The sequence below is a fragment of the Lytechinus pictus genome, chromosome 3 (genome assembly GCF_037042905.1).
Source record: "Lytechinus pictus isolate F3 Inbred chromosome 3, Lp3.0, whole genome shotgun sequence".
NCBI classification, from domain to species: Eukaryota; Metazoa; Echinodermata; class Echinoidea; order Temnopleuroida; family Toxopneustidae; genus Lytechinus; species Lytechinus pictus.
Window position 1 is genome coordinate 13,340,607 of NC_087247.1, and position 27,890 is coordinate 13,368,496.

At 36.0% G+C, this 27,890-nt stretch overlaps 2 protein-coding genes across 7 annotated transcripts; one reads left to right on the forward strand and one right to left on the reverse strand.

The window, feature by feature from the left end:
* The first annotated feature begins 181 nt into the window (after window positions 1–181).
* Window positions 182–14,745, forward strand: LOC129255867 (protein SSUH2 homolog). Its single transcript, XM_064096423.1, has 12 exons — window positions 182–334; window positions 1,959–2,518; window positions 3,002–3,150; window positions 5,034–5,163; window positions 5,593–5,653; window positions 8,068–8,192; window positions 9,086–9,148; window positions 9,887–10,008; window positions 11,259–11,351; window positions 12,170–12,272; window positions 12,956–13,060; window positions 13,319–14,745. The coding sequence occupies exons 2-12, from the start codon at window positions 1,988–1,990 to the stop codon at window positions 13,463–13,465; spliced, it is 1,629 nt and encodes a 542-aa protein (XP_063952493.1). The 5' UTR covers window positions 182–334; window positions 1,959–1,987; the 3' UTR covers window positions 13,466–14,745.
* A 967-nt stretch (window positions 14,746–15,712) lies between these two features.
* LOC129257793 (ribulose-phosphate 3-epimerase-like) lies at window positions 15,713–27,715 on the reverse strand. Of its 6 annotated transcripts, none has more exons than XR_010292927.1 (9): window positions 27,484–27,714; window positions 24,538–24,696; window positions 23,052–23,128; window positions 22,793–22,824; window positions 20,897–21,004; window positions 20,017–20,151; window positions 19,248–19,334; window positions 17,346–18,405; window positions 15,713–17,169 (listed from the first exon to the last, which is right to left on the reverse strand). XR_010292927.1 is itself a non-coding variant. In XM_054896192.2 (8 exons), the coding sequence occupies exons 2-8, from the start codon at window positions 24,666–24,668 to the stop codon at window positions 18,283–18,285; spliced, it is 693 nt and encodes a 230-aa protein (XP_054752167.2). In that variant the 5' UTR covers window positions 24,669–24,696; window positions 27,484–27,715; the 3' UTR covers window positions 15,713–18,282. The 6 variants fall into 6 exon arrangements, 2 of the variants coding, with proteins under 2 accessions (XP_054752167.2, XP_063952494.1); XR_010292928.1 differs by having other exon boundaries at window positions 15,713–17,189; XR_010292929.1 differs by having other exon boundaries at window positions 27,460–27,714.
* Between the last annotated feature and the right edge of the window lie 175 nt (window positions 27,716–27,890).

The following is a 27,890-nucleotide window of genomic DNA, read 5'->3' on the forward strand; positions in this document are numbered from 1 at the left end:
CCCTCTTTCAAATTTAGCACCTGTGTGATGTTTTCATCTGCATACATCTTTTTGAAAAGGATTCTATTATTACAGAGGACTGGGTGAATAGACAACTTTTAGTGCTTATATCGATTCATTATCCTCTGACCACTGAAGCGAACAACTCAAACAGAGTAAGTGTACTGTTATCTCGGTTACCACGACGCAGTGACGCACTGTAGCAAATATAGGCCTTCTCACTCTCTCGGACGTAAGGTGACCATCAGCTCTCAAGATTTATGTATATGAGGCCTATATGGATTAAGTAGTGGAATAGACTGCAAAAAGGAGTAGTTGGAAAGGATTTGACAATGTAAGTATCTATAACATTTTTTATTATATGAAGTATATTAAATAATAATGTCCCCGATAGTTGTGTATTCAGAATGATGGACAGATGGAGAAATTGCCAACTCAGTAATATTTGATTTCTTGGATTTATATGCACCATGTCTGCCACAGATCATAGACCAAAAGTATTATTGATGGTAGCTAGTGGAAACCATGTTTAATCTTTCCAGTCATGAACAATTTCACAATATCTGAAATAGCCTACTAGAACTATGCTCCGTTTTCTTTTAAAATGTATTTTATGTTTTAATGGTATGCTTTTACCACTGGTGATACTTCTATTAAACGGCAATCAAACCTATTTGTAGACAGATATATAGATAGATAGATGGATAGATAGATAGATAGATCAATAGAAAGAACGAAAGATAGATAGATCAATAGAAAGAACGAAAGATAGATAGAATGAAATATAGATAGATAGATACATAGATAGATAGATACTTAGATAGATAGATCAATAGAAAGAACGAAAGAAAGATAGATAGATAGATCAATAGAAAGAACGAAAGATAGATAGATAGATAGATAGATAGATAGATAGAATGAAATATAGATAGATAGATATATACATAGATAGATATATAGATAGATAGATAGATAGATAGATACTTAGATAGATAGATCAATAGAAAGAACGAAAGAAAGAAAGATAGATAGATCAATAGAAAGAACGAAAGATAGATAGATAGATAGAATGAAATATAGATAGATACATAGATACATAGATAGATATATATAGATAGATCGATTGATAGATATAGATACTTGGAAAGATAAATCAATCAAAAGAACGAAAGAAAGAAAGAAAGTTAGATAGATCAATAGAAAGAACGATAGATAGATAGATAGAACGAAATATAGATAGATAGATAGATCAATAGAAAGAACCAAAGAAAGAAAGATAGATATATAGATAGATAGATAGATAGATACTTAGATAGATAGATAGATTGATGGATGGATGGATAGAGATATATAGTTTTTCTTTACTCTAACAATGGAATGTTATGAAAGACATGGATGTAATCATAATGTCAATGGACACGAGTCAATCGAAAGAATGAACCTATTTGTTTTTGGATGAAGAGAATTTCAGATTATCGAACCATATTTCATTTTCAGAATAAAACATTCCGATTAACGAAACTTCGGACTAATGAACCTTTCAAGACTTAATTCGGAATCGGTTTATGAAAGATAATTGTTTCCGTGTCCCATATGCCTGTTCGTATAAATAATGGCATAGTATAATATTACACGACCCTGGGAAGCGGGGGGGTTATTGGGATGCTGGGGGCGCTTCTGAAGCACCCCAGGATTTCTGGGATGCTGCGAATGACCTTCAATTTGGTGCGATGTCCCTTTTTCCTTGCCTTTCAAGTGTCCTTTCAAACCAGCACCCCCCGTTCGAAAAACGTTCCCACTTCCCAGGCCCCTAAACATATATAGGCCTATCCATGTTTATACTTTTTTTCGAAAACATATTACCTCTATGCCTAGCCTATATACTCCCGTCTATGCTTGAGAATGTTCTTATTTTTTTCTAATTTGCTTTTCTTATGTTTCCTTTCATTTTTGTTAAGCTGGTTGTGATCATAGTGTGCTTTAAACAATGAACCCGCCCGGACAAGGCTATCCACCGCCCCAACAGGGATACCCTCCACCTCAGCAAGGGTACCCACCGCCCCAGCAAGGGTACCAACAGCCACAGCAAGGAGGGTACCCTCCACCACCCCAACAAGGAGGGTATCCACCGCCACAACAAGGGTACCAGCCGCAACAACAGGGAGGGTATCCTCCGCCCCAACAAGGTTACCCACCACCCCAACAGGGAGGGTACCCACCGCCACAACAAGGTTACCCACCACCACAACAAGGAGGGTACCCACCACCACAACAAGGGTACCAACAGCCACCTCAACAGCAGCAACCGGTGCCAATGGAGGTTGGCCAAGCACCTCCTCCACATCAACCTACTGGACCACTGGGATCAGCTGCTCCTACTCAGGATAGGGGTAATGCTGTGTTACCAGGGGGTGTAGATCAAGGCACCGCCCAACCTGCTGGGGGTGCTAAACCCCCGATGGCCAAATACGTTGGTGATATTCCCGATGAAGATGTATCGGGAGATTCCGATGATGAAGTAAGCAGATATGACTTAATTTCACCCCCCCCCCCGGAAAGAAGTGAACGTACGATTTACAAAGCGTTAATTTGCTATTGCGTTGTAGTGTTGCTTATAATAGACCACTATCACTAAATTTCTTTCTAAAAACAGGAACGCTTGAAAGTGTGCAAGATGCGATCCATTTTCGAAGCAAATTTTGGTGTGAATGTTATTTACTATAGGGAAATATATCATTCTATACAAAGGGATAATAGATGGAATTATTTTATCATTTACGTCAATATATTTGTAATATGTTCTTTCATTTTTATCGTATATTTATAATAAATCAACTTGAAGGATAAGACTAGTTTTAGCGCCATAGTACTACATCCGTGGTCATATAGCACGGACAAAGGAACGTTTAGCGGCCACTTAACTCCATCACAAATTAATGCAAATTAACTTTTTATTACAAAAATAGAAATGTAATATCATTTTTCCTGTTTATGATGACAGGTTACGGACGCTCCCACTACCGAATTAGCATATGATAAGATGGATAAGGTCACTGGATATGATGATGTGATGGGGGTCAACTTTTTACCACCCCCTCCACCTACGTATGACGAGGCTGTCAAACGCCCCACCCATCAGACCGACGGGGTGTAAGTATATTCCAAAATGGTATAACTCTCGATTTAAAAAAAAAAACATCGTGTGTACATTCCGTTTGACTGTACAGTGCGTATCAAAAAAAAGTTTACACTTTGAAAAAGCCGTGGGAATTAAATAATGTACAACATGTGGGTAATTTTTTCACATATAATCTTGGGTTTGGTTGTCATCTATCCAATGAAAGTAACAGTTTTGACAGAATGTTACACTTGAGTGAGCACTGTCCATTTTTGTAAAGCTCGCAGAAATCTGTTTGCGCAGAAATGCTCGTTTTCACTCTGTGTCAAGGGGTAAGGGAGAAATCAAACTTACCCTGCGAAATATTTCTCATACATTTCCCTTGCACTTTTGGTCAGTTGAAATAAAACGGATACATTCAAGCATTTTTGCCACCCAAAGTGAAATTTCAACACTTAGTAAGCACAACCTTTACCCTTTTTGCGCCAGCTGTATCTGAGGACATACTGAATCTGAACAAAAGTTTATATCAGACATCTCCACTAAGTTTTTATCATTTAAAGTGAGTTTACATTTTATTTTTCATTAATACTTGTTTCTCCACACTTTTCCCAAGCTTGACAATGATTAACAAAATGAAAATCAAGCCTAAGCCATTTCATGTAAATCACAGCTCAGTGTAAGCAAATATCGTCACGATGGCCTCGGTATGTGGGGGAGTGGGGTAGGGCGCAATACACTCTTCGAAGTGTTTTGGGCAAGGAAACAAGTTTAAAAAGGTAAAAGATCTCTTCAAATCAATTTTACTAGCTAAATTCAATGTGTTCTTCATGATTAAGGTCTACTTTTATTCGCATAACTATCTCAAAGTTCTGCGCAAATCATTTTTCAATAACTTTTCAAAAGTAAGTGGTGCTCACTCAAGCGGAAATATTTTTCAACAGTTATATTGTCATTTGCTTAAATGGATCTGTACCAATGTTAAAATGTGGAAAAATCTTCAGGATATTACAAATGTATAATTTTACCGGATTTTTTCTAAGTGTAAATTTTTTTTGATACGCACTGTAGAGAGAGGGGGGGAGGAAAGATACAAGTGGTGATGATGATGATAATGATGATGACCACGACAGTGATGATTATCTTGAATCTCTCGAACCTTTTTTGGCTTTATAACATGTTTTTAATTGTCTTCTCTCAAATCAAACAAATTATACAATAACTGAAACACGTATCACAGAATTATACATTTGTACAATGGTCATTGAGAATGAAAAAGAAAGTAAATGATAATAAAGAACATGCAACTTGTCTCTAACACAGATTGAAATTCATAAAAATCTAAAAGATAAGAGAGAAAAACAAAGATAAAAATGAACATCTTGATGATGATGATCGATTTTGATGATGATAATATAATAATAATATAGGGTATTTATATTGCGCAAATATCCACCTTGTTAGGTGCTCAAGGCGCTCCTATATTACCCGGCTAAGCTAGGCGTTCATAGCGCACACAGCTTTATGATTTTGATATAAGATGGAAACAATTTTTGTACATTTTCATATGGCTTCAACAAACGAATGATAATGATCGGATGATCTATGATGATATTGATGATGGTGATGATGATGATGATGATGGTCGTGAAGATGACGATGATGGTGGTGGTGGTGGTAGAAGTAAACATGTCATCTTGCATGGTGCCGACTCATCCTGCACGCTTCCTCTAAACAGAATTTAACGGAGTCTATTTTAAGGTTGTTGATGAATATAAATAGCATAAGCTTGTTTGTTTGGGTGATCTATTTTTTTTATTACGTTTTTTTTTTTACTATGGATACCATGTTATAAGTATAGATTATATAAATTTTGACACAATTATGAGTGTGTTTTTTCTTCCCATTTTTTCAGGTTACCTACACTCTCTGACTCTGAAGCTCGCGAGGCGTTGTTATCCCACATAGCTGAGCAGTGTTGCTGGGGAAAGAGAGCTGCAGAGGGTCTCACCTTCACTAATATTGAACACAGCGCAGCTTTTCATGTGAGTAGAAGAATCAGCTTTAACATTATACCAAGTTTCAAGTTCAACTGATCAATGCAAAGTCTGCAAAGTCATATGTTACATTAGTACACACCATTCGTTTGTTGAAGCCATATGAAAATGTACAAAAATTGTTTCCATCTTATATCAAAATCATAATTGGTTTTTGCCTCTTCCGCCGTGCCGCTTTTAGGCCTACACATTTAAGATTATTTTCGTATTTAAACGTTTGCCTTTTTAGCTCTTCCATGTTTGTAACCTAGATGTGAATGATAGAAATATTAATATTTATGAATATGAATTTAAAAAACCAAAATCGCTCAATGTGTCAACAAACATCTCTCTCTTTCTTGATCAAAATTTATTTTGGAAATCGTCGACTGATCAGCATTCATACGTTAATGATCATACTTTTTTTTCCTCTTTCAGTACACACTGGAGACCTTTAGTGAAAGGCGAACAACTAAATGGGTTCATACTCCTTATGTTGGTAAGTTGCACTTTTAACCGAAATCATACTGGTCTCCTTTTACTACCACACTTCACTCCCATTGACCCATCTAGCTATGAACATTGATTTAATAAATGAACTAAAGTAATTGTTCACAAACAGTGATCTAATAATGCAATGGGTATGAAAGCGATATTTTGTAACAAAAAGGAGTTATTTAGTAACAGGAATATAACGTATGTTCTGTACTGATCAAGACGTATTAAAGGTAGTCCTTAGTGTGAATAGTGCTGTTGTAGAGAATATTACCATATTCACTGCACCACAACATTGGTCCAACAATGTGCAACAGTGCCGTCATAATGAATTGCAATATATTAAAGCTTTGACACAGACCACGTTGAATATGATGTACCACAGTGTACTTAAAATAAACCACTTCAATTACACAATGTACAATAATACTTTAAAACATCAATGATTCCACAAAGTTTCCAAAATGTACGTACTACAGTTAAATTACTCACATTGAACCACACAATTCATTCATGAATCACATTACAGCAATGATTCACAAACGTGCCACAGTGAAATCATGAGTCACATCAGTCTCACAGAGTACAGCATTCTTTGTACCGCAACAATGATTCCACAATGTGTCATAGTGCACTCATAATAAACCACACCAAGCCCACAATGTACCACTTTACTGTTCCACAGTAATATTAAACCACATCATTTCCATGATAATTTCTACAACAATTTGCCACGGTGCACTCATCTACGAACCAAACCTATCCCACAATGTAACACACCATTTTAATCTACTCCACAGTGTGCCACAGTGCATTCATGACCACATCAATCCCATATAATGAACCACATTTATTCTACAGTGTGCCACAGTGCGCTCATAACGATCTACATTAATCACATAATGCACTATATTCACTGTATCACAGTAATTATTCCCACAGTTCAATTAATAATGAACTACATCAGTCCCATAATGTACCACAGCAATGATTCCGGTGCCACACATACTTACCAGTCTGTGGGATTGATGTGGTAGCTTACCACATCAATCCCACAGCTAGTGCACCACATTTACTGTATCACAACATATACTCCACAGTGCACCACAGTGTGAAACACATAATGAACATCTACTACATCAACTTAACCACAATTATTCCAGTGTGCCACAATGCAATGACAGTGAACCAACTCAATCCAACATTGAATGAATTACATTCTTTTTCTTCTTCTGATAAACATTCACACTAACAAATAATTCAATACTGTTCCACATTGGCCTTATGAACCAATAAATAATAATATTTACTGTGCAATGCAATAATTTCAGTGTGCCACATTGATTTCACAATAAATCACATTAATCCAATATTGTGCCACAAAAATGATTCCACAGTGTACCACAGTGCACTTTTGATTAACCACAGAAATACCATAATGCACCATGCTCACTGCACCACAAGGACTCCTGTGACACAATGCATTTACACAATCACCCACATCGATCCCATAATGATGCCACAGTGTACGTACCACAGTTAACTTGCAACGAACTACATCAATCACATAATCATCATTCATACCAACAAATAATTCAATATTGTTCCTCATTGGTCTTATGAACCAATAAATAACCATATTCACTGTGCAATGCAATAATTTTAGTGTGCCACATTGATTTCATAATTAACCACAATAATCCCATATTGATCCACAAAAATGATTCCACAGTGTACCACAGAGCACTGGTGATTGAACACAGAAATCCCACATGCGCCACATTCACTGCACCACAATGATTCCTGTGCCACATTGCATTCACAATAACCTACATCGATCCAACATATCACATTCAGTGTACCACAATAATGATTCCACAGTGTACCACAGTTCACTTGCAATGAACTACATCGATCACATAATCATCATTATGTACCATATTCAATGTATCATAACAATAAAATGAGTCCACAATACAATTCACAATGATTCCACAGTGTACCACAGTTCACTTGCAATTAACTACATCGATCACATAATCATCATGCACCATATCCACTTTACCAAAAAAATTGAATTAGTCCACAGTGCAATTCAGAATAAACCGCATCAATCCTGATTATTCACTGTATACCACAGTGCCACAATACACTCATAATGAACCAAATGAATTGCAATAATGTACTACATTCACTCTACTTCAACAATTATTCCAGTCTCACAGTGCACACATAATATAACTGAATTACTCTCATAATGATCCACAACATTGATTCCACAGTGTGGCACAGTGCCCTCATAATGAACCACATCAATCCTTCAACAATTTAATTTTTTACAGTCAATGTATAACCTTCTATTTAATTAAGAACACACTTGAGAATAACCTTTTTTCTTATTTTCTCTGCAATTATCAGGTCAACCTATTGATGGACCTCACAATGGACCAGCTCCACTCCCATGGGCCATCACTGCAGATTTCCCGGCCCTCTTTAAAAATCACACCAGGAAGATTGAAGTGCCCCATACAGCATCAGTAAAAGTAAGTTCATATACCAGCCTCTTAAAACAAACATTTTATGATGGAAAATTAAACATGACAATTTATCATACTTTCATCTAAAATTAAAAAATATATATATATTGTGGAAGAGCCGTGGTGTAGTGGTTCTGACTCTTGCCTTGAAAACAGAGGGTCGTGTGTTCATTAATCCACACTTTGCCACTCTCTAACCAGGTGCTAAATGGGTACCCGGTAGGATGCGAAAGCCTATGTAATATGCCTAGCAATTGAGTCTTAGAACTCTTGATGGAATGCTCCCCAGGTAGTGGAGAAGGTGCATAAATTGTATGCAGGCATGCAAGGATCCGATGGCCATCATGGGAAAAGCGTTATATAAAAATAGCTATTATTATTATTATTATTATATTTTCAAGAGAATACATTCCTGTCCCAGACAAAGCGGAATCCTAGAATTATCAATGCTTCAGCATAACTTAAACCAAATTTAAATCAAGTAATACTTCTTGATGCTCCTCTCACATCTGATTCAACTTATAATATGGGTACTTCACACATGAGTGAGTACAAAGAATTTTGATAAGGATAGAACATTCTCTAATGGTTTACGCGACCAAAGTAGGCCCCATCAACAAATCACAACTGATAAAATCCTGCTCATTTTAAACATGATAATAACAATAATTAGAAATTTCCTGATTGACTATGTGATGTAAAATGTGGAAATACCCCCATTATATCATCACTATATCAGGGTCACTTTTTAAAAGTCACTTTGTAGCTTCTAAAAGTAAGTTTTTGCTTCTTATACCTTCCAGTTTTTCCACTTTATACTTTTTCCAAGATACTATATTTTATGATTTTAAAAATTGACAATTAAAAAAAGAAATATCCCGTTTGTCTCCTAATTGCAGCCTTGTCACAACTGTCGTGTGACTGGTTATATTCGCTGCCCAAGGTGTTACGGAAGAGGAAATGTGAGTAACCATTTATTACCATTCATTTTATCTGAATTGCACTATGAATTTCAGAAGTATAGACTTTTCTGTACTTCCAAATCAGGGGCCGCGGAACGGTTTTCAAAGTGGGGGGGCTGAGCCAAATGTGGGGGGGGGGCTAACCATGCTAAAATCACAATCATATGGTAATTTTTACGTTTTTGTACACGGTTTTTGAAAAAAGTGGGGGGGGCTGAAGCCCCCCAGCCCCCCCCCCCCAGGTCCGCGGCCCCTGCAAATGCACTGAGATATTTTTATGGATAACAGTCATGTTCATTCCAGGTACAATAGTCAGTAGAAAATAAAGAGAATTTATATGTCCACAGTTGGAAATATATGGTGATGGCTGTTTTCTATAAAGTGTGCATCCAACAACAATTTCATGCGATGACATGACTCTAGAGAGTGGGCCCGTTGTCTTATAATCAGGGAGAAGTTATGTATATATTTACCCAAGGAAACTATTCCCATTCAATGTTGTTAAAGTACCACAAATGTTCATTCAATATACCAAGTTCTTGGCTAAATAAACAATGCAAATTCATCTTTTCTCAGAGATATATAGTCATTTTATTACTTGGTCAAATGGCAAACCCCCAAAATCCATCCCATTCATAATACAGCAAGGGCACACTACAAACTTCACATGAATAATTATGCAGGACATGCATGAGACAATAAAATATTTATCACATCTTTTTTTCTTGTGGTTTATAGGTTCGTTGTCGCCGTTGTGGTGGTGACGGTAGGAGGAGGGTCAGACGTTACAATTCCAACACCAAGCATCATTACTATACTACGGTTACATGCCATAGCTGTGGAGGGGATGGCAGGAGAACGTGAGTACAGTTCCATTATTGAAAAAAAAAAAACTTGCAATAGGAGTCACATGACGAGTCACATGACCTGCTAGCTGATCACAAGGCTTGAAGTCATATTATGAAAAAAGGGCTATTTTAATAAAGTATTCACAAGGATAACCATGCAGAAGAGGATGAACAATAGCTATTCATTATCAAAGGAGATGGTCACCACAGCCATAAAATAGAATCATTTAAGAGTCTCTATAAATCAAATAAGATTAAAGGTGAATATTCTTATCAGATTAGTGACCCTCTTCTTAAAATATGAGTAGTCTTCCATTATAGCTACCCTCTTTATAAACATTGACCCTTCAAAATTCGTAACCCCAGTGGGTCAGATGCATAAAAAGTAGCCATTGCTTGCAAGCAATTGCTTCGTCAAGCACAAGTAATTGCTAGCCAAGCAAATTATCAAGCCTTAGCGATTGATCTTTTTTAATTTGCATAACCCTTTGCCTGTGCTTCAACCCTGTTCTTGCCTTCAGAAAGCCATTGCTAGCGTTTTGAACAATAGCGACGTCATGCTGGTGCAAACACGATTAGAACAAAGGCGAGACTCGGATGCAAAGGTGTACATGTACTTGGCAGTGCAAAATAGCACATCTCCCATGTAACATCTTTCCCTTAGATAAGGTGTCAAAAAATTCCTTGAACTCGTTTCTAATTAATAAATTTATATTATTAGCAGACGATTTGCACTTACTAGGAAGAAAACATTACATGTAGGCTACTGTACACTCTCTCGGGGGGCATAAACATGATAAATGTGAACACACTGGTCAAGCAAACGCTCAAGCTGCTCTGATGGTGCTTTAAAAAACGCCGAGCAAATGCTTAAATACACAAGTAAAAGGTTCGCTTTATGTATATGCTTTTTAGCAATAGCTAATGCTAGCGGGCAGTTAACAATTGCCTGAGCTTCTGAGCGAAAGCATTTGCTTGCTCATATTAACACGTAAAGAATCAAGCCAAAGCCAAGCAAAAGCCTCGCATTATGAATAGCGACCTCCATTTAATCACATGAATAGAAGACGTTATGAATAATGGACCTTCTGACTTTTATGAATAGTGATCCTTTTCCTTATATCGCAAGTGGATCGACCTTTGGGTAAAAAATAAATGAGCTGAACATGCATTTTACGTGTCAAGCCAGACTGGTGTGGGAATATGAGAAAAAAAATCATGTCTGTTACGCTTTATGCGGGCTTTCCTTTTTTATTTTATAGATGTTTCCGTTGTAGTGGCTATGGCCAGATCACATGTCCAGTATGTGAAGGCAACACCCAGCTCAAATGTTACATAGAACTCACAGTCGAATGGTAAGCATTCTTTCAAATTATTCTCTCTGTATGCTCTGTTAATTACATGAGGTTGAACAATCAGCATCATTAGGAAAACTAGGCTATATAAGATAAGCCAAAGCTAGAGCCCTGTTTGATGAATATTGGTTAATAGACACCATCACCATATATTATGTATACCAACAACTTTACAGTAATAAAAACTTCTTAATTAAATGGACCTAAGGATACTATGCTATCCTTAAAATTATTCAAGAAATGCATTTTATGGAAGATTTTTGTTGTTGTTGTTGTTGAGACAGAATATCATTAACTTGAAAACTACAAGCCTACAAGGCATTTCAGGGGAGAGTTTCATCAATATCTATCACCCGACAAGTTGTCAAATCTGACCACTTTTCTAGGTTGTGATTGGCTGAGAAGCACAGGTGTATCTGATTGTTGCTAGGGCCAGATAAATGGCAACTTGTTAGTGGTGACAACTTTCAGTAAACGGTCCACCCACCATAACATAACATAAAGCTTTGTGGTGATGGTGATTTTCATGCTTGATTAGATAGATTGATAATTGTGTATAATCTATTGCAAAAATCAGCCTCATTATCAATCGCTAAACTGTTTTAAGTTTCGGTGATCAGTTCTTATCACAGTCCTGCTTTTCCTGACTACTTGCCATATATGCAACTAATTGGAACTGATAGTTTGTAGCACACAGTTTATTTCCTTTGACCGATGAACAGGCTTTGTCCTACAAGCATCGTTGGATTCAAGTAAAGTTAGGTAAAGATAAGTGATATATGTAATTAATGTTTATTTTTTCTTATTTGTCTGTGCAGGATCAATCACGTTGAGGACAATATCGTAGAGAGGACTGCTCTACCGGATGAACTCATCCGTAATGTCACAGGCAAGATGGTGTTTGAGGAAGAACTTCCAAAGGTACAAGACATTCTTAAAAATCATTATTCAAAATAACCAGTGTTGTCGGTCAATAAAGCCCACATTCTGAAGTCTGGCTTAACTTACACCATTGTCTACCTCTGTGCAAAAATTATGGGAAGCCAAAAATGTTAAAAAGTTTCATTATGCACCTAATATTTATTGTGTTCTTTTTACCAAGCATTTAAGGTGAAGAAAATAAAAATATTCAAAGAATTATTAATAAAATGGGCACCAAATGTAGTGTCAAATCGAATCAATACTGCTCGAAATTTTTAATGCAATGCCTATCCATTGTTAAACCACACCTTTAAATCAGAATTTGAATTAAATCAGAGTTCAGAATACAGGCCTAAACAATGTGTCCCACCAACAAAATGGTCAAAATCGACCAATTTATTGGTTAGAATCTACCAAACCTTTCGTTGATATTGACAATTTTTATTGGTTGAACACATATATTCACTGATAGCCTGGTTAATTTGAGTGCTTTCTCTCCTGCATTCCTTTGTATTCAATCACATCTATAAGTAAGAGGGAGCCCTTTTTTTTGGTAACCTAATGTCCTAATACTACATCTTTACAGCAAATGAATGGCAAATGACGGTGAGATTTGTTAAACAGCTCGATTTGGTTTGTAATAGATGTGAAATGTGCAAATATTTTCACTTTCTCGTTTGTAGGTGTGGCCTATAACACATTTTCCGGATGAAGCCATCAACCAGGCATCTCAGAGAATCGTCAAGAGACACGAGGACTCATTCAAGAATGAGAGATTGCACAAGCAGGTAAGGAAATCATGCTTTAAGGGTGATATTATTTTCATTTTGCATTTCAAAGCAAAGACAATATCAGAGGTATTTATCATGCATCAACACAATCAAAGAGAAAACATTGATCACGGTATAGTATGCAGCATTTAGAATCATTTGTTGTAAGTCCTATTAATTATGTGAGCCGCATCTGATCTGCATCCAAATATAATTATTCATGAAAGGGGTATTAGTTTATAGCTCAAAGTAAAAAAAGTTGTATTTCCTCTACAGCGTCATCATGTTCGGATCATCCCTGTGGCTGAACCAAAGTGCCTGTATAACGACAAAGCATTTGTATTCTTTGTCTATGGCTTTGAGCATCGGGTGTATGCTCCCGAATACCCCATGCAGTGTTGCTGGGGTTGTAGCGTGCTTTAGGGAGATACCCCATGAAGTGTTGATGGGGTTGAAGTGTGCTGGAGGGGTTGTAGGGAGATACCACATGCAGTATGTCTAGGGTTGTAGCATGCTGTAGGGAAGGTTCCTCATGCATTCCTGGGGTTATAGCTTGTTGAAGGGAAATATCCTGATGCAATGTGGCTGGGGTTGTAGCATGCTGTAGGGAGGGCAAGTAGTTTGTTTCCACTTGGTCTACAACAAGCAGTTGATCTTCTTCTCACACAGTCAAATACCACATGGGCTAAACCCCTTTGGTCTATGGTCAGTTTGAACTAATTACCGGTACCATTCGTCTACACTACACTTTGCCAAATTCTCATTTTACTCTAATGCAAAGATGGTTTAATTTTCACTTACATGTAGTCTACTTTTTATTTTGCACTTTGTCAAAGAAAAGCTTAGACTAGAGAGACAAAACATTGTATTGTATTATATTGCATTGTATTCCAAATTATCAAAACACTACTTTTCAGCTGTCTTATATTTCTGCCAAATGATAGTAAGAGTTATACATTTAATAACAATGACTGGTGGAAATATCATAGAATTTTCCATCCTACCAGTAGATTTTCTTAGAAATGGTACTACACATTATTCATATAATACTGGGAATAAGGCTTGACTATTGAGGTCAAAATATATGTATTTTAAATACATACTGTATATAAATTGTATATATTTCAAGAATGTGTGTACATGCATGAGATTGTATAACAATCATTTCATCTCCCATATTTGATGGATTCAGAATATTTAGGTCTTTTCAATCAAATTTCTATATTTCATATTTGTATATTATTGTAGGATTGACATTGATATTGTATTTTATAAGATATTGTATGATGTGATTGGATCTCTCATTGCAAGAACAGTTTTTTACATTACAAGGAATTTAATTTTTTTAATTTTTGATTTTCTAAGGCGATAAAAAATCAAAATCTCAATCTGTTAAACTTATTTTTTACATTATATTATACATATATATATATAAGGTCATTAATTAATGAGATGATTACTTTCAAATCAATTCCTACAAACCTGTTGAGCATACTAGTATATACTTGTTCGTTATTTAACTTAACTCTTTTACATATGTGAGTGCAGTAGATCTTTGCATGACATAAATCCTCATATTTCTTTTCATTACAACATGAAAACTACAGAAATTTGCTTTATTTATTGAAATCATCTCATTATCTAAATAACCAATCAAGTGTGAACATTGTAATAAATAAACTATCTTCTATTTTCAACTTTAATCTGTTCAAATGTGCCTCCTCTGTTGTAACATGGTGTATCATAGATAATAAGATAATGATGTTTTAGGTTAATGTTTTATTAAAATATACTCTAAATGTTCAAATTTGGAGGTTCATGTACCTTGGGCCAAGTGGTCAATGGCATCTGACAACACTTAAAAAGTCCTGGGTTCGAAACCTGGCCACATTATCATTGCTCTTTCAAACCTTTCGGATGGTGAGGTTAAAAGTCGGTCCAAGATGTAAAAAAAAATCATATCTCATTCATACACGTCTGTAAAAACTCAATAACACTCATGGATCCCTCAAAGACATTAACTAAAAATGGGCATGGGTGCCTTAAAAGATGAAAGGTAGTCACTTTGTCCAGGATTCAATTTCACCTTTCAAGCTACTGCAAAACTTTAGGTCAGGCAGGTTTTATATAGAGGTCTACCATACACAGTCTATCCTGTCTATTATAGCCACACAAGGGAAACAGAAAAAGTAACAACTGATAACGGGTGGACTTTATAGACGGGTTCTTGTAACACATATTCCTTCCAATGGGAGACAATTATGGTGGCCACTAAAGACAGGTTTGTATGATGTAGAAAGGTAGCCGTTTGGACTGTATCAAGATATTTATGATAGAAATTCACTTCTCAATAGCATACCACCATACTTCTGGTTGACATACATGTAGTTCTGTATGTTTGAGTGTGAGGGTGTGTGTGTTTCACATTGCTGCTCCATCTTTCATGTGCTCTACCTGCTGGGCACTCTCATGCATGGTGTATGTCAAACCTCTATTATATTTCTTCTTTTTCACGCAGTTCAATGACTTCCATTTTGTCTAAAACTTTGATGTACTGTTGATTATATACTTGGAATAATACATGTACCTTTCATTCCTTCACAAGCTATAATATTAATTAATATAACTACAAGAATTATTGACAAAAACACATAGTTTGATTTTGGTTAATTGGTTAAACTATTTATTAATTATACCTTTCTTCCAAACTTATTTCATTGAGTAGTTTGCATCAGAAAAGATCTTTAACATATATAGTATATCTCAAATAAAATCCATTAGTACAATTAGCATGATGCTGGGCTTCGCACCGTAATACTAAAATCATTTTAAGTCATGAATCACGATCACCACAAGGGTCAAGTTTGATTTTGAATGTCAACATCTGATTTAAATTACGGAAGTGCATACCATCTTGGTTTCAATCTGGCTACAAACTATGATCGCTGTCAAGCCATGAAGCTACATTAAATGCTAGTAAACATTAACGTTTCCTATCATTTGCTCTCTGACCATCTTGATACTGATGATACCAAAACGACGATAGGCCATCTATTATCAATGTAATCAATGAAATGTATACTTGTATTTTTAACTTTGTAATTCACATGCAATTCAGTTTATTAACTGCAATATGTAGATAATTTTAATGAATACCATTTATCTATCTACCTTCTATCTATTATTTCAGCTTGAGTCAAGCCAACAAATATGTAGTGATAATATTATGCCATTAAAGAATGATAGGCTTATCCCTAAGTAAGTCTCAATTAATGTTGGTGGTTTTTAATAAGATAAATGGAAGACATGAAGTAGATTGTACATATGAATTTATTCACATGATATTTACAGGTTCCAGTAAGAGAAGAATACCAACAATAATTGGTTAGTAGTACTGTAGAATATAGTAGTGTACAGCCAATTTCATTGTCCATGGAACATACTTTTAATAGTGGAATTTCTATTTTCTAACATCTATAACTTGTTTCTAATTGATTGCAAATATATTGTAACTGTCACACCAATGGAACAAACTATAAAACCGACTGTGATATATCATATGGTATATTGAATTTGACATAATGGCTTTTGTCAGTCAGTACTTGATTTCACCAGTGGAACTGTGCATGTTAGCATTGCACAGTTTAAACAACCTTCTGAAGCTTTCCATGGCTGGTAAAGAAGCTTCACGGTACATCAAGTATTCCTTTGGGGATATGTGTTTGGTTCTGAAAAGGACCATCCAAACTCAATGATTCAACAGTACGTTCTTGTCCTTTTCAGGAGAATGAGCACGGTTTGTAAAAGCAAGGTAGCTATTGCATAGTTTTGCAGTTAGCTTTGAAGTCAGTCAGTTGGATTGAATTTTACAATGTCGAGAGTATGTTGACTTATTGTAATTCAAGCAACAGTATGGAATACTGTACAGTACATACCACATATTCAACCTACAGATATTTTCACAATTGAGAAAAACAGGGGAGTGAGTATGGATTTAATTTCAATGCACTTTTAATGTTTCCATTACTATGAATAAGCATAAATTGATGTGGAAACTTAAGCATTTTACAGACTCCCGAAGTTTGTGATAATAGAACCACTGCAAAAAATTACCATGTATACAGTAACTGGGGGCCGTTTCATAAAGCTGTTCGTAAGTTAGGAGCGACTTTAAGAACGACTGGTGAACATTTCTTACGTGGTAAGCCATATCGCCGATGAATTTACCATTTACCACAAGGAAAGATCACCAGTCGTTCTTAAAGTCGCTCTTAACTTACAAACAGCTTCATGAAACACCCACCTGGAGTTGTAAGTAATAAGGAATGTTTTGTTACTGGTATTTTTTTAATTGCAAAATAAATGAACTTCAAATACATGAATACAAAAGATATAAATAAATATTGTTTGAAATATTTTCTAGTTCTCATACAATTATCCATTGTATAATTGGTACAATTTTGATTCATTACTCAAATAGCATTCTGAAACATATCCAATATATAACCAGCCACATACTACAAGCGCCATTCATGTAGGCTAACCTTTTGGAGTGACTTCAGTCCCATTTTCACTTAACATGCATTTGATGCATTGACAAGACATATTACATTCAAGAAAGTCTTGACCTAAGACACTGATTTGAAGTAAAAATAGTACAATTCTTATACCACAATGCGGCTGGCCCAATGATGACAGTCAATCTTACTCTATTGGTTTTAAAAGTGGCCAGAACAATTTAAAGCCTCTTACATGTAAGTGCTATGCAAAGTAAAGCATGAAAAAGGCCCGGCTCCTCACATTATAAACCATCCCTTGTCTACATGTTAAGCAGCTTAGGGTGCAAAATATACATATCAAATATTTTAAACATTATCAGTAACAAAGAAAATGATAATCACTAATCTGTCGTCCGGTTTAACTTAAACCAAGGTCTAACTCGGTGATAAAATTATGGGAAGCCATTTATCTCAAAATTCTATTCTCACTGTATGTTTCCTAAATTTACCTGCAGATTTTTCCTCAAGCTTATGGTGAAGAAAACTAGTTTGGTGATTATTCCTAGACAGTCATGAATGATACAACTGATAAATCCAACCTGTAATGTTAGAGATATGTATCGCAATTAGCTATCCATAGTTACACCACATCCTAAGACCAGAGCTAAAATTAAACCCGACTTGAGAATATGTGGCAATATGATTAGAAAAATAAAAGATAAAACAGTACAAACATTGACGCTACCTCTCCAGATTGGCTTTCTGTATGGCATCTTGTACGCTGCCTCTCAGCGATTGGATCACCTGTTTTGGGTTGTCACTCTTCATAATAGCGCTGCCTGACACGATCATGTTAGCTCCCGCCTGCATGAGAGGAATACATATTGAGAAATTGAAAGAATCTGCAATACATTATCTTCTGTCTTTACCTTACCTTGAACAGAATAATATTGTAACAATTTTCATGTGTCTCACTGTCAAAACGGATGAAAACAAAAAATCTTTAATGTTTGAACTATACTATTGGATGTCGAGACTGAAAAATATTTAAGTCTTAAGAGTCTCATCCAATTCCTTAGATATCTTTTTTCATAATAGTATTCAAAATTAAATTTAATCACATACTTGTAGCCATCAATAATACCTGAAATAACAAAAGCTTAACTTTTGGATCCTCTTGGGACAGTGACGATTTAAAAAATGGGATGATATGAAATGATGTTTGAATGTTTGTATGGTGGTACAGAAAATCACTTGAGTGGTTTATGGTACACCATGCGGTGAGTCATAGAAGGACTGAGAAAAGTGGATAGAGGTACATGTAGATATGAAATGGAGAGATGAGAATATGGAAGGTTGGAAAGTTGAGCATTCTTTTCTGAAAATGAGGGACTGTAACCCAGAAAAGTTGAGACTCTTGAGTAGTTGGAGAGATGAGAGCAGGCTGGCTTGAGTTGGCGTGTGGAATTGCAGAGCAGGAGAGAAGAATTAACGATTGGGTAGGTTGAAAGATCGTCTCAAACTCCGAATACAGTCTCCAACTTCAGGACTTGACATCCGTCTCCAAATACTCAAGCCTTGTTAAAGCCTGATTCTATTTATCACAATGAGCAACATTTATGAGAGACAATTTTTTGAATCAAGGTAAACTGTAGTTATGTCGACATAGGAACAATAACCTAGTTTTCAAGAATAAAGGATCTCACCTCTGCTACGGTGTCAATAGTAGAAAGGCCTACTCCTCCATCCACTTCAATGTCTAGACTCTTGTACATCTCTCTCAATTTCTTCACCTGTAAGTAAATGCAAAGATTGAATTATACACTACAGATACATGAAGTAGTGGCAGTGAACAATGATTTCACAAGAATTGAGTAAGATTAACTGTCACGATATCATTGTGGATCTAGATCCAGGATAGTGACATCAACTGAACATTGTGATCTCATGAAATCTTAGCTGAAAAGAGATCAGACTGTAAATCAGAAACACAGATAAGAACATGTCAGACAGTGTAATATCATTACTTAACTAGAAAAAAACTAATATGCTTGAATCACATGCTCATTTTGCTAAAATCTAAGCAATTAATTAATTTCTTCCAGAATCCTTAGTTTGATATACTATTTTTTATTTATGCACACAGACACTTGAGTGATCACTTGATTTGGGAATTTATCTTTAAAACAAAACAAAAGAAATGGTAACAATGGCTCCTTGTGCATAATATAATAAGGATTACCTCCCCACTCCCCCCTTAAAAAAAATGTTGGATGCGAACAAAAAGGGAATCTGAACTCTGATTTGCTTTTCCTTTACATTGCTGAAGGTCAATCAAAGTTTCAATTTACTATTAAGTTAACATAAGCTAAAGAAATTATAAAGTCAAGAAACCATTCTTTATATGGCAAAGGTACGATACTAATTTAACTTTTACATGGGTAAAGATATAGTAATGTTGGTTTTTAACAATACCTTGGGCATCATATCACCCATGAACTTCTGTCCTCCGAATCCAGGTTCCACCGTCATGACAAGAACCATATTAACGTCTTCAACATAGGGAAGAACTACATCTATAGGGGTAGCTGGCTTCACTGCTATACCAACCTATTAGAGAATGGAAGTATTTAGATGCTTCATGAAGGCCATGTTGACATTTTCTCCCAATGGCAATATGATAGTTATGGGAGTATCTGATGTTAGCAACCTAAAACAGCATTATTCTGGAAAATGAGGATAAAGATCTAAAGCATAGGACATCAACAGGAGGGCTGCATGATATTGAGTAGTGTGGTATTTCATTATTGTCAGCACTAAGCAGAATCAAGGCAATATACTGTCCCAAATGAACAGTTGGTCAAACAATGACAAGTAATATTCTCAATACAATACTACTTTTTAAAGCCAAGACTATCATGTGCAGAAAAGGGGAATATAATATTGATTAGGTATGACATTTGTTTGACCCTTTTCCTAGGACCCAAGTGAGTTGGATTGGGGTAATGGAATGTCTGCATTTCACCACAATTCAAGGCGGATTTCTTGTCGGAAACACATCAAAACCTCAACTGTTACAATATCGTAATGGGCGATATAGCATGGATCCAATATCATGGTAGGACGGTTAGTTCGACATTTGGTTTCTTTTTTAAGTTTGGTCATTCACTAAAATTATAAAGTAAATTATAAAGTTGCAGCTTTGCAATTACATTTCTATGTTATCATCACATCTTTCAGTCTACATCAGAAGCAAGGTAACTCCTGGGGGGGGGGGCAAAAGACAGTACACGGCGATAGGTTTGCATTGAAAATGAGTAGAATTACATTAACAGTCATGGATATGTGTACATACCTTCATGCCAGCCTCCTTGATACGATGAATAACCATCTTAGGATCATCTGTGGCTTCTACATGGAAGGTATATTGATCAGCTCCAGCGCTCCTCATTGGCTCTATCCACTAAAGAATAAAAAAAGATAAAAAGATACAAAGGAAATTAAATCATGCATCATGTATAAACAGGTAAAAAGTGCTTTATAAATCCAGCTACATTATTATTGTTATCATTATTATCAAACACATGCGGGCAAGCAGCGGCGTAAATCTGGAAGGGGGGGTGATAGCAATATATCCCGCAGAAAAATCCAAACTTCATGGGCACCCCCATATCAAGGACAATGTACAGTACACAGGGGTACATAAAACATGCACATAATACTATATATCATAATTTTGGTGATGGCAATTAAGGAGAATCATAATTGTTCATTTTCAAAAGCTGTTTTAATGGTTTGTTGTGACATGAAACTACATTTACATTTAGAGGGCTGACCATGACTCTGAATATGCAAGCGAGCAAAACAAGGGAGAAAATTTTTGGTAGTTGAAAAACTGGATTGTGTCCAGTATGTGAGAAAGTGAAAGCCTTCAAAATATACCTCCAATAATGCGAGCAAGCGTAGTGAGCGAGCCTTTAAAAAGTTGCTTCAGTCGTCTTTGATAATGTGCACCTATTAAGCAGGAAAACAAGGGGTCACTTAACAATGGGAAGAAAGAAAAAAAGGAAACAGAAAAATTGTACTCTGAAACTGCGCAATTAAAGGAGAATGAAACCCTTGAAACCAGCTGAATCCATATCAAAGAGAAAAATCAAAGAAACATATTGTTGAAAGTTTGAGGAAGATTGAATGAATAATAAGAAAGTTATGAGCATTTGAATATTGAGATCACTAGTGCCATGTAGATCCTCCCATCGGCAATGCGACCAAGATCTGTGATATCACACACGTACAACTCCCTCATTACTTTAGTACTTATTTCACGTATATTCTCACTTTTATAGAGTCTATCACAAGGTGAGGTGTTCTCTTTATGAGATGACAAGTACAGAGGTTTCACAACATTATATCATTGATGAATCGTTTGTCATATGATTAGAATGAGCAAAAAGATATGTTTTGGGGTATATTTTCAGTGTCCAAATGGGAGAGTTGTACGTGTGAGACATCACAGATCTTGGTCGCATTGCCGATGGGAGGATCTCCATAGCATTAGTGATCTCGACATTCAAATGCTCATAACTCTTTTATTGCTAGTCCTATTTTACTCAAAGTTTTGTTGATCTTATTCTTTGATTTTTCTGCTTTCACAAAAGCTAACTTGCTCCAAGAGTTTCATTCTCCTTTAAGGACTTGACAGCCAAAAATTGTCCAATGAGAACCCATTTACTCAATGGTTCAAGGTAAGACTGAGAATGGAAGATGGGCTCACAATTATCAGGAATAAGTGTGATTCATGAAAGGAATCATAGAAAACATTACAAAACTTCCCAAAAAAAGTGGATAAAGCACATTGATTATGCGTCTAGGGGTGCAAAATTGGGCCAATTGAAGCACTTTATCAGCATCTAAAGTTAAATTCACGCATTACAAGTAGTTTATTAGTGTCTTGAAAAGTTGAGGATGTTTAGACAGGCTACCCCCTCCCCCCAGATTTACACCAGGCAAGATCCAAAGGTAAGTGAGGGTAACATATTTTATCATAAAAAATATTAAGAATGATAGACTTTACTGGGAAGACAACAAATGTGACAGATTTATCATATTAATCCCATTGGGATTTTTCAGACCTTGTTTTTCAGGTGCGGCGGGATAAATCTCATAAAGATCCTAGGATATTTCAAATTAACCTAGCCTCAAATGTATTTTTTAATTCTTACAAAATTGTTTGAAACTCAATTAACTATACCTTTTCTGGACTGAGAACCATCATATGCATGTCTGCAAAAGAAAAATAGATTGACAAAGTGAATTAGGAAATGAGCATGATGAAAATGCAGGAAAATTAAGAGTTTTCTTGACCACAACCCCCCCCCCCCATCCTCTCTAATGTCCACAGCATGCATGACATGCATTGATAGCACACAAATCAATGTAAAGAAAATAATTATTCATATTAATTATTAAGACTACATTCAATAATCAAAGATAAGTTAACAAATACTTACCAAAAAATGCACTGGTGATCTTTTCTCTCAGACACTTGACAACAGGATGGCCAAATGTTAAATTTGGAACAAAATGGCTGGAAAGCAAACGTTATAAAGCAATTATTCTGGGATGTAGTAGAGGCCAGCCTTAAGGCCAAATTATGCCGGCCTTGAACTTCTTGGGTTCCAAGGTTCCCAATAATATCACCCTCAATTGATAAACCACAGCGATCACCAGTCTTAAGGCCTTATCTCTTGTCTGACATGCATGTATAAAATCATCAACTTCAGAACTGCAAAGTGCATAACCCAGGCAAGTCAAAATTTGTTTCTAACATTGTGTGAGACAAAAAAGAAAAAAAGTAATGAAACATTGTTCAAAGCAAATTGTTGGAATTCAAACCTCTTGCATGATACATCATACAAATGAAAAAGGTTTCCAGTTATAATGCACCATCTACCCATCATCGTTTCAGAACTTCTTGACACTCTTCCCAGTGGTTCACTTAATTATCCCAGAATAGCAGCTTCCTGCATGAGCTGCAAAAGAGATTACTGGGTAAGTCCACCATGCTGGGTTAAAAAATACAAGATGTCGATGTAACTTGGCTATCAACTATTCTATTTCACAGTGAAGACCAATCCAGATGTGGCTCAGATTTCATGTGTCAACGTGAGGAAGGTCTCCAACCATAATAATTCATCTCTACTGGATTTGTTGAACTTAGAATATCTTTTAACCAACGTTACATGGATATCACATTTATATATCATTGGCAATAGATTTTCAGGTCTGAAGGTGCAACTAGGCCTGGGAGTAAACAACGATTGATCAAATGGTTCGATTCCAGATGTCGACTAGTCTCCCAAAACAGACCCAGTTATAGGTTCAAATGATAAGAAATTGTAATTCTGAGAGGTAATTCAAATGAAAAATATTTTGCAAAATATTTTTAACATCGTGGGCAGTATCGCAGGTGAGGGTTGGGGCATGGTGTGGGCAATGGATGACATTTTACAATTTAAGTAAAAAGCACCATATACGTGTCTGTCTACAGAGACGTAAATTGGACACAAGACTGTAGGCTGTTTCATTCAAATGCAGGGGTGTTGCACTTGGAGGGATGCATAATTGATATGGGATAGATTTTTCATGGGAACAATAAAGTGAAAGTTTTAATCTCATTTCATATAGTTTCTTTTGAAATAGAAATCAAAGAGAAGGGGGAATAAAAGGCTTACTTTTTAGGCATAGTACTCTATGTTCAATAATTGAAAAAACCTATTCGGGAGGTCTTCACAAGTAGGTCAAGTGGTCAACTATTGGCTTAGAAAACGTGATTCCTGACGAACAATCGACTGATTCGATTGTTTTTTCAGGAAATAATCGAATGGTAAAATTGACATTCGTCCCAGGCCTAGTTGCAACACATCATGATGTTTAATTAGTAAAATTTTTTGCTGAAAGAACTTTAGACGAGAGTGAACAAACAACTAAAGTTACCCATCCATGACATCAAGATGTAGATAGTCAGCTCCACTGTCCATCATCCTGTGACATTCATCAGCCAAGGATGAAAGGTCAGAGTTCAATATAGAAGGTCCAATCTTGCACTCATAGTGGGCACTAGCCATCTTTCACCAACCTTGATCAGACCTGGTCCTGGAATGGGAGTTTAAAACATTTAAAACATGTTACATGGCGAACATATCTAACAAATCTAACAAAGTTCATTTAGATTCATCAGTCCTATAGAGTGCAGTGTACGAGTATGGGTCTTACTTTAATAGTCTTAGCATTTGACATCCCAGTTACATCCAAGGCTTGAATGTCAGGGTCACAAACTCAAGACAATAGAGAAACATTAATGTAATTTTTTTTAGATCATTGCCAATAATTGCATTGCAATGAACTCTCAATAGCTATCTGTATTACTACATGTACATATCAATATATGCATTTCTGTGTGTAGTATGTTTAAGAAATTTTAGAACAAAAAATATTGCTGAAAAGCTTAACATGTCGAATCTTGGGCATGTTACTCTACTTTTTTATATTTCTTTTATATTTGTTTAAAAATCAATTGTCCTTCAATCCTTATAATCCTCTTTCATTTTTCTTACTTTCAATTTCCTTTCCCTTTCATCTTCCCTTCCTTCTTTCATTCTTTTTCATTTCTCCGCTTTTTGTTTCTTTCCTTTCAATTTTTCTTTAGATTCTAGCTATTTTTATTTCTTTTCTTTTTTATTACTTTATTTAGATCGATTTATCTATTTTGTATCTATTCTATTTATTTATTTATTCCTTCCTTACCAGACAACAAAAATCCCCTTGTAAAGTCAAAGAAGAGTTTTTCCAGTGGTCCCAGCTCCCCTACCGCTCTCCTTACAAATTCTAGATGACTAATTGCTCCCCTCATAATTATAAATATAAAAAACAAGTCCCTGATGAGTCAATGGAAAGGCAAGTTAATACAGTATGTTAAGGTCTATTATTTTTTAGAGGCGCAGATATTTTTTGACGTCTTGCGAGGTTGTTCCAAAGAGACAAAATATTCAAACTGAATATTTTGCCTCGCCCACAAGCTTATCATTGGTTAATAAATGTGTGCATGAAGCTATTGTTACGTCACATGCATTGCGTATTAGTTGCCAGGTGTGGTCAAGGAGCGACAATTTATTGAATTCAAATTCGCTTGCACTATACGCTAGCGCAACTTTACTTTATTCCAGAGATTTCTTTTATAAATGACAATACTCAGGCGCCATGCTCATGATTTACAGGATTGCCATAATTTAATGGTTACTAAGTACATTTTTTTTGCATCATTACTTTATGTTTAGCTTTGTGAGGGTAGACTAGGCCTATTAATCGGATGACCAATTTTCGAGGGATGCATAGAAATAGTTACTTGCTGAAGAACATTAATATTTCTTCAGCTTGTACCATATTTCTTTGCATCCCACTCAAGGCCATCCAATATTCCCTAAACGTTTTATAGGCAATTGAATTTGTGGCGTTTTTCTGAATAAACGTGTGATAGCGCAGCCTAGCCGTAGACGTAGTAGCGGATATAGCGTAAACGTTCAGGGGCCCGTTTCTCAACACCGTCATAAGTCTAACTTCTTGACTAAATCGGAGATAGTGAGCTACTTGTCCGCTAACCGTTTCACGAAGCCCTCTTTACCAAGATCGGGTACAACAACCTCACTAAATATTTATGACACCTCGGAACCTGTCTTAACTTCTTTCTTAATGACGTAGTGGCATTACGTGGGTAGACTATGACATGCGAAAGTGCCTAGAAATTTTGAAATTATAATCTTACGTAAACAATCATAGTGGTTGAAATTATATCACAAAACAAGTGGGTTAATGCATTCAATGATAATTGTAATACAAAGAAACTATAAAAACTGTTGGTAAACGCCACAAAACCATTCATTTTGAAATAGTAAAATGATTTAATCGATAAAGATTCTACCACATCAGGCCATCCATAACTGAACTAGTATTTGTTGTTTTCAGACCCCTATTAACAGTTGGATGAATTCTATCTCTAATTTATGCATATAATTTGTCCAATATCGTATCTTTCGGTATCAATGATTAAAAATGTTTCGTTAAAACTATATTTTGACGACGTTTGGAATCGTAAAAGTCTGTATAATTATCACCATTTTACAAAGAAAACCGTTATGGTTTACTTTCGTAAACTATTAAAATTGGGTCTGCCGGCTGCCGGGGGTACCCATCTCAACGTCCACAGACCACAAGTGATTTTTAGTCATGAAATGAATTATTCATAATTTAATTTTCTCTGCAATTGAATGCTCCAGTCTTCATGGTCTAAATATGTATGATGCATAATTCACCTGTGCTATTATTTTGAAAATATTTATTTCCCAATTCATCATAATATTTGCAATTTTGTCATAATTTTTCTTTTTGAAAATTATGCTATTTTGTGACTATGTCTATGGCTACATGAAAAAGTACATCTCGTCTGCTCTTTTTACCGATAGTATCGATATCAAGGTATTATTATTAATTTCTAGTTAGGAAGCCTTTCGAGAAACAGGTTTAGTAAGATTGGAACTAAACTCCGTGGTTGGTGGATAAATAAAGATATGACTTGTCCATGTGTTGAGAAACGGGCCCCAGACAGTGAACTTCCGCGATATCGCAGGAGATGCGAGGTAACCTCGCACAACAACTCAGCGATATAGCTCCTTGGCAAATTTGAACGATGTTATCACGGAAACGTGACTTGTCAATGCAACATGTGTGAATAAAAATCTCACACGTCGATAATGCAGATAGCGTCCATCTTGCGCAGCAGTGAGCTCAGCGGAAACAAAGTCTCACAGGCTTTTGATCTTAATGTTAACTTAAACTGTAGATGTAACCGTACGGTACCGGTACCTGTAATAGGGTGACTTTACTTACAACAGCAGAGAATGAAATGAAAGCTTAGTTCCCCGCGCGGCTCGTAAGAAATCGACAGTCGTCAAAAACAACTCCTTGGTCTTGGACGATAGCTAACTCAAACAGTACCGTATATACCGGTACCAGCCGGCGGTGTACGCCGGCGCACTGTACCGTGTACTTGGAAATGTAGCCGGCCGGCCGGCCGGCCGAGCAGCTAGCGCCGCACCAGCCGATCGACCGATCGACTGTGGAAAACACGTGGAGGGTTAAATCAGGAAGTTGGGTAAATCGAATATTTTGTAGGGGTGTAACTCTAATTTAACAATTTGTGTTTGTAATGAATATTGATTAAATTCTATATGATTCATTTATTAATGAAAAATATTGTACATTATCAGTTTTTCGCCGTATTCATTTTAAAACAT

Coding starts and splice junctions, on each gene's coding strand:
- LOC129255867 (XM_064096423.1), top strand. CDS start 1,988: ATGAACCCGCCCGGACAAGGCTATCCACCGCCCCAACAGGGATACCCT. Junction 9,149..9,886: donor GGTGTTACGGAAGAGGAAAT/GTGAGTAACCAT, acceptor TGTGGTTTATAG/GTTCGTTGTCGCCGTTGTGG. Junction 10,009..11,258: donor GGAGGGGATGGCAGGAGAAC/GTGAGTACAGTT, acceptor TTTATTTTATAG/ATGTTTCCGTTGTAGTGGCT.
- LOC129257793 (XM_054896192.2), bottom strand. CDS start 24,668: ATGGCTAGTGCCCACTATGAGTGCAAGATTGGACCTTCTATATTGAAC. Junction 21,005..22,792: donor TGGTTCTCAGTCCAGAAAAG/GTATAGTTAATT, acceptor TTTATTCTTTAG/TGGATAGAGCCAATGAGGAG. Junction 18,406..19,247: donor CTATTGACACCGTAGCAGAG/GTGAGATCCTTT, acceptor CCTCTCATGCAG/GCGGGAGCTAACATGATCGT.